This window comes from Rutidosis leptorrhynchoides, chromosome 1 (assembly GCF_046630445.1).
Source record: "Rutidosis leptorrhynchoides isolate AG116_Rl617_1_P2 chromosome 1, CSIRO_AGI_Rlap_v1, whole genome shotgun sequence".
In the NCBI taxonomy this organism is placed as follows: Eukaryota; Viridiplantae; Streptophyta; class Magnoliopsida; order Asterales; family Asteraceae; genus Rutidosis; species Rutidosis leptorrhynchoides.
The window spans coordinates 104038974-104045948 of NC_092333.1; the positions used below are offsets into that span (position 1 = coordinate 104038974).

The window sequence follows — 6975 nt, forward strand, 5'->3', positions numbered from 1 at the left end:
TGTGTTAGCAGAGATATCTGTAACAACGGAATTCTCATCAAAGGTGATGTGAATAGATTCCTCAATCTTCTTTCTTCTAGAGTTGAAAGCTCTATAAGCTTTAGAAACAGATGAATATCCCATGAAGATGCCTTCATCAGACTTAGGTTCCATTTTGCCTAGCAAATCTCTTTGATTGAGAATATAACATTTACAGCCAAAAATTTGAAAATAGTGAACAGTAGGAACTTTCTTGTGATAAAGCTCATAAGGAGTCTTTCCATGCTTCTTGACAATAATAGATCTATTTTTGAGTATAACAAGCAGTATTTACTGCTTTTGCCCAAAACCTGATAGCAACATTTGCATGACACAACATAGTCCTTGCAGCTTCAATAAGAGTCCTATTTCTTCTTTCAGCAACACCATTTTGTTGTGGTGTCCTAACAGCAGAGAAATTTTGACCAATACCAACACTTTCACAAAACTCAACAAGAGTAGCATTCTTGAACTTTGTTCCATGATCACTTCTTAATTGTTTGACCAACTTGCCTTTTTGTACCTGCTCCTTCTTAATCAAGTTAATGATTTCTTCTGGTGCATCACTTTTAGCATACAAGAAAATTACCCATGTAAACCTAGAGTACTCATCAACAATCACCAGGGTATACTTCTTTCCACTCAGACTTCCAATGTTCATAGGCCGTATACTTCTTTCCACTCAGACTTCCAATGTTCATAGGCCCAAAGAGGTTCATGTGAAGCATGTGAAGTGGTTCATTAATGGTAGCTAGAGTCTTAGAGTGAAAATGAGCTTTGGTTTGTTTACCATTAACACAAGCAGAGCAGACTTTATCCTTCTTGTAGGAGAGCTGTGGCAGCCCTCTTACTAACTTCTTTTTAGACAGTTCATTTATATTTTTGAAGTATAAATGAGAAAGTCTTCTATGCCATAACCAATTTAACTCAGGAACAATCTGTGAATAAAGACAAGTATCAATACCATAATCTGTAGCATCAAGATCAACTACATATACATTTTGTTGCCTCCAAGCAACCAAGATAGGTTTCCCTTTAGGATCATAGATGATTCCAGCATTTTTCCTTATCCTTATCTCACATTCTTCATCAGCAACTTGACTCACACTCAACAGATTATGCATTAATCCTTCTACAAGAGCAACTCTTTTTAAAGTAACACCACCAGCTTTGACAAATCCATACCCAATAGTCTTACCAACAGAATTATCCCCATATCTGATAGAAGGACCTTTTTCTTCTACAAACCCTTCAAGATGCTCCTTGCATCCTGTCATGTGTCTTGAGCATCCACTATCTAAAAACCATTTTCTTTCATTCTGCACAAGACACAAGAACAAAAAACATTAGTTACCTTTGGGAACCCACTTTACAGTGGGTTCACATGAAGAGTTTTTTACTCTCCAAACAAATGGTTTAGTTTTTATCCAAATAATTTTTTCTTTACATTGATTCTGAATGTTTGACCATTGTTTGTCTAATTTTATCCATTTGTCAACTTTTCCAAGACTCTTGGGTTTGTCTAACTCATTTTTGACTTTAGGTTTATCTTTCAGATTTTTACAGAGTTTTGAAATTCTCTTTTTCAGTTTAGTAATAGCTTTGACTTCAAAACACTTTTGTTTTTCACTTTTAGAATCATCATGTGTTATTTCTGAGATCACAGTATCACTTTGTTTGACTGAGTCTATATCAGAGTCTGATGATCCAGACTCTGAATTTGAGTCTGTATTTCCGGATCCTGATATGGTCTCAGTGCTATAGATGAATCCTAATTCTGGCATAACAAAAGCATTTGTTAAGTATTGATTATCACCATCAACCTTAAGAAAAGTATTATGTAAAATCACAGGCTTAAATATATTTGGATCCTTTTCTTTTTCAACTCCAGTATCATTCTTGAGATCAAAACCTACACCAAGCACAGCCTTAATATATGCAGGTATTTGCCTAGCTATAGCATCTGAATTTTTCTTAGATGATACACACCAAGATTTATAAATCTTTTCATAATTATCTGCTCTTTCTCTAATTTTTCTTTTCTCATCATCAAATCTTATAATCTCCTTATTAAAACTAGATATGTATGCTACTAACTTAATTCTACATTGCTCTGTTTCACTTATGTGTAAATCTTTCTCTCTAATTATGGCTTTAAGATTATCTAGTTCAGATTTTAATCTTTTGTTCTCATCTAAGCATGATTTAAAGTCATTCAACAAATACTGAAACATGCTTATCTTTTCATTATCAACATAGTGAACAAAATTTTGTACCTTATAGGCAGTAGATTTATCAATATTTGATTGACTATTAAGTTTCTCAGCAATTTTCAAATCAGCTTCAAATTGACTAGATGACTTCTCCTGTTCAATAACTGCCATCAAACACTTATCTTCCTCTTCATCAGATGATGAATCTTCATCATCCCAAGTTTCTGTGTAGAGAGCCTTCTCAGCCTTCTTTACCACAGGCTTCACTCCTTCCTTCTTCAAGTTCTTGTACTTCTGCTTGTACTTCTATGCTTTTTCCAAATACTTACATAGTCTGAACTAGAATCAACCTTAGACCAACACTCAGCAACAATGTGACCAACCTTTCCACACTTAAAACAAGTAGCCTTCTTGGGATCAAAAGGACTTTTTCCTTTCCTAGGTCCAAACTTTTTCTTTTCAATTCTTTGAGTAAGAAGAGCCATTTGTTCTTCAAGCATTTGAACCTCTTCATCCTCTGAAGAGTCATCACTTTCCTCATCTGTTTCAGCCTTGGTAGAATAGCTTGAGAATAGTTCTTTGTTTCTTTTGGTTGTTGCAACTAAAGCAGCATCTGGATCTTTGGCTATCTTCTTAGCATTGATCTTCTTCTTCAATTTGGTTTCCTCAAAATTTGTGAGGATCCCAAATAACCCACTAAGATCATAATTATCCAACCTCTCACTTACTACCATTGAGGTAATGATAAATTCAAAAGTTTCTGGAAGTGCATCAACAAACGTTTGACACAACTCTGCTTGTGTCTTTATTACTCCAGCACCTTCCAGATCATTGATCAAAACCTGAAATCTTGAATGAAGATCAAACAATGATTCCTTTGGTTCAGCAATAAATTTGTCATACAACCTTACAAAATTCTTCTACGTTTGAGTTTTAACCATAGTAACTCCTTCAAAATCATTTAACAGAATGTCCCACATAGCTTTTGCAATTTTAGCATGTCCTACCTTTCTCAAGATAGGAACAGAAATTGCATTGCTAATGATACTTCTGATTTTGCTATCAAATCTATAAAGAATAGCATCTTGTTCTGTCCACTGAGTCCTTGGAGTTTGAATAAACTCAGCAGGTTTGACCACAGTACCATCAACAATGCTTACTTCTTCAGTCCATTTGTCTGGAATAATTGGTCCTTCAGTTAGAACTCTTTCCATTTCATCATGAATGGAACCTAGATACCAAAGTAACTTTAGTTTCCAGGTTGTAAAATCAGTTCCATCAAAGATGGGAACACCTTTTCCTGCCATAACTGGAGCAGTAATTGTAGCAGACATGATGATTGTGTATTCTTGTTCTAGGTTTTAATAGACCGTTTAAAGAAAATCAAAAGAATTTATATCCTGATACCAGTTGTTGGTCCACAATCAACAACCTAGAACGTTTATATAAGATCAATTGAACAGAATAACAAATAAATTATAAAATACGGAATCAATTGAACTTTATCAATTAAATTGACATAAAGAGAATGAAACAATAGAGAAGAAAATTGTTATTGAATTGTCAAATTGTTGAATTACATGTTCCCTATTTATAGATTTGAGAAACAAGATTCTCAAATCTTATCGAATCTATTCCAAAACAAACGTAGCAAAATAAAAGGAAACTAAATAATTCATATCTCTTCAATTATCTTCTCCTAGAAATCAGAGATATTCGTTTTGATAAAATCTCTTCAATGTTATCTTTAATTGTTTCTCGCGTATTTGATTTGATCTTTATCTCTATTCAACACCAATAGAATCTGTATTTCTTGTTGAGCAGAGTCTGTGTTAATCAATCTTCCAGACTCTAAATATTACAGACTCTAAATACACAGATTCAAATAATACAGACTCAAAATACTTTTTAGCTAAACACTTCTTTGACTCATCAGATTTACAAAATTCCTAACAACAAGCTGTTACAAGTTGAGAGGGAGTTGGATGAAACCTAAATTATCCATGTAAGTATCCATGCTATATAGTATTAGTTGTAATTTTGTGACTAACTTAAAATATATTATTTTTACAACATATTAGAATAATATTATTGATATGGCCAAAATGGACGGTTCTATTTGTGCGGTGTCGTTAGGTCGCAACACGTCAGCTCTGACTATCGAAAGAGAGTAATGGTTTTATTATTTATATTTAACTGGGGTTTCCCAGCTATAACTCACCTACTTGTCTTCCTTTGAACGAGTAAGTGGTAAATATAACTCATGTTCGTATTTTTGTATGTTTGCTCAGTAATGTGGGACAGAAGTGCCTATATAGTTAACCCTAGTGACAAGCGGTGATAGATTAAGATTAACTATGATTATATTAATAAAACTCTAAGGATAAAGATAGATAGGTATGAAGAATAGAATTCTGATGGGGAATTATCACAAGAGTTTAACTTCCAAGAATAAACACTAAACCTTAATCAATTGGGATTAATCCTAACTGATTTGTCACTAAAAGTTTAGGCCTTGAAGATTCTGGCTAAGACGGATATCCCTACTCCCAACGTTAACCTAGAGGGTTTAAAAGACCTTATGGATAGAATCCTAGGTAAATGAACAAAGTGGTATATCCCTAAAGGAAAGTCTCAGCTTTTCTTAATCCTAGTCGGTCTAACTAAAGTAACATTCTACCACTTAATACTAAGCTATGTCATAACATTAACAGATGTGCAATCTTAGATATTCTAAGGTACTGCTAATTGGATTAGAAGTCTCTCCTTTGCGATCACTTATTCAATCCCGGATCATCTTACAACATCTCAAGAACGTTGCTTCTGATGCGAATCATGCTTCTAAGCAGACTAGTGTTCACTGAACTCTATATTGTCTACTCTAACCACAACCTAGATGGGCAGCTCTTCTTTTATGAATAAATGGTTATTCATACGTAGGTACTATATCACTATTTTGATGTTAAGCACACATAACTACTTACCCGTATTCTAAGGTTGATCAAGTCCTAATACTAGGTTATAGCCACGTGAATAAGCGGAAAGGGTGATCCATAAATTAAACTTCTAAACCGTCAAGGTTTCAGCATAACAATAGCATAAGTTTCAGATAAAGTATTCAACATATAATAAACAATTGCAACAGATAGATAGGCATGCACGATGAAAGCAACTTAAGATAACAAGATGACTTTATTAAATTAAGGAAAGCATTCACTGTTTACAGACGAGATCCGGACCGTTACAAGTGCTGACATCCTCTAGACTGCTCCTATTACAATCTTCGACGTTTATCTCCGGGTACTTAATTTCCCGCTCGGAGGTGAGAAGGCCTTGAAAGCTCTAGTGAGAGAAAGAGTATTGTAGTGAGAGACTGAAGAGAAGTGTATTGAAATTGGATGAAAAAAAGCCTTTAAATAGACTTGGATTTTCCCTGCAAACGGCTGGCAGGCTGATTGGCAGGCCGTTTGGCAGGCCGTTTGACAGGCCGTTTGCAGGGGCCGTTTGACAGACCAGCCCGTTTGCAGGGGCCATTTGCCCTGGCCGTTTGGCAGGCCGTTTATGAGCCAGGCATGCCGTTTGGCTTGCCTGGTCAGCTGATTTTCCTGGATCGTAACTTGATATCTTGTCTTTCACCGTTTTCGCTCTAGAATCTTCGTTTTAGCTCCGTTTCTCTTGATTCTTTTTGCATCGTCTTCGTAATTACTGTACCTACAAATCTAACCGAAAAAGCGATTATTTTTCCGACAAAGTTTTGAACTTTATGCTTCCAGAGCTCAATATCGGGGGTAAAAACCTAGCTTTTTAGCCGATATCAAATATCCCACACTTAGACTTTGCTTGTCCTCAAGCAAACTTTCAAACTTTAAACACCGAAGACTTTTATTCGTAATGATCAAGTGGTTTTTGTTCTGCAAGACGGAGGGGCGAAAACTTGGTTTTATTCCTTTTTGTTATTCCCAAACCTTTTTTCCGCAAGCATGAGAGGAGGTTACATAACTGAGGCTATCTTACTCGGGTCACTCAATTCACTAAAGTGTTTTGGGTGTCCTATAGTTCTAAGAAATGAAATCGCTCATATCCAGTCATGCTAACATTCTTCGTCATAGGCTTGATCGAGACTCAAATCTCCATCACTTATTTGAGAGAACTCTCGGTTATGAACTCAGCTTGAATCGTGAAGAGATGTTGGTTATGAACTCATCTCAAGAACGTTGCTTCTGATGCGAATCATGCTTCTAAGCAGACTAGTGTTCACTGAACTCTATATTGTCTACTCTAACCACAACCTAGATGGGCAGCTCTTCTTTGATGAATAAATGGTTATTCATACGTAGGTACTATATCACTATTTTGATGTTAAGCACACATAACTACTTACCCGTATTCTAAGGTTGATCAAGTCCTAATACTCGGTTATAGCCACGTGAATAAGCGGAAAGGGTGATCCATAAATTAAACTTCTAAACCGTCAAGGTTTCAGCATAACAATAGCATAAGTTTCAGATAAAGTATTCAACATATAATAAACAATTGCAACAGATAGATAGGCATGCACGATGAAAGCAACTTAAGATAACAAGATGACTTTATTAAATTAAGGAAAGCATTCACCGTTTATAGACGAGATCCGGACCATTACAAGTGCTGACATCCTCTAGACTGCTCCTATTACAATCTTCGACGTTTATCTCCGGGTACTTAATTTCCCGCTCGGAGGTGAGAAGGCCTTGAAAGCTCTAGT

General features: G+C 35.5%; 1 protein-coding gene across 1 annotated transcript; it reads right to left on the minus strand.

The window, feature by feature from the left end:
* Nucleotides 1-629: 629 nt before the first annotated feature.
* LOC139887890 (uncharacterized) lies at nt 630-3565 on the minus strand. Its single transcript, XM_071870940.1, has 4 exons — nt 3170-3565; nt 2582-3106; nt 1419-2537; nt 630-1337 (listed from the first exon to the last, which is right to left on the minus strand). The coding sequence occupies exons 1-4, from the start codon at nt 3563-3565 to the stop codon at nt 630-632; spliced, it is 2748 nt and encodes a 915-aa protein (XP_071727041.1).
* Between the last annotated feature and the right edge of the window lie 3410 nt (nt 3566-6975).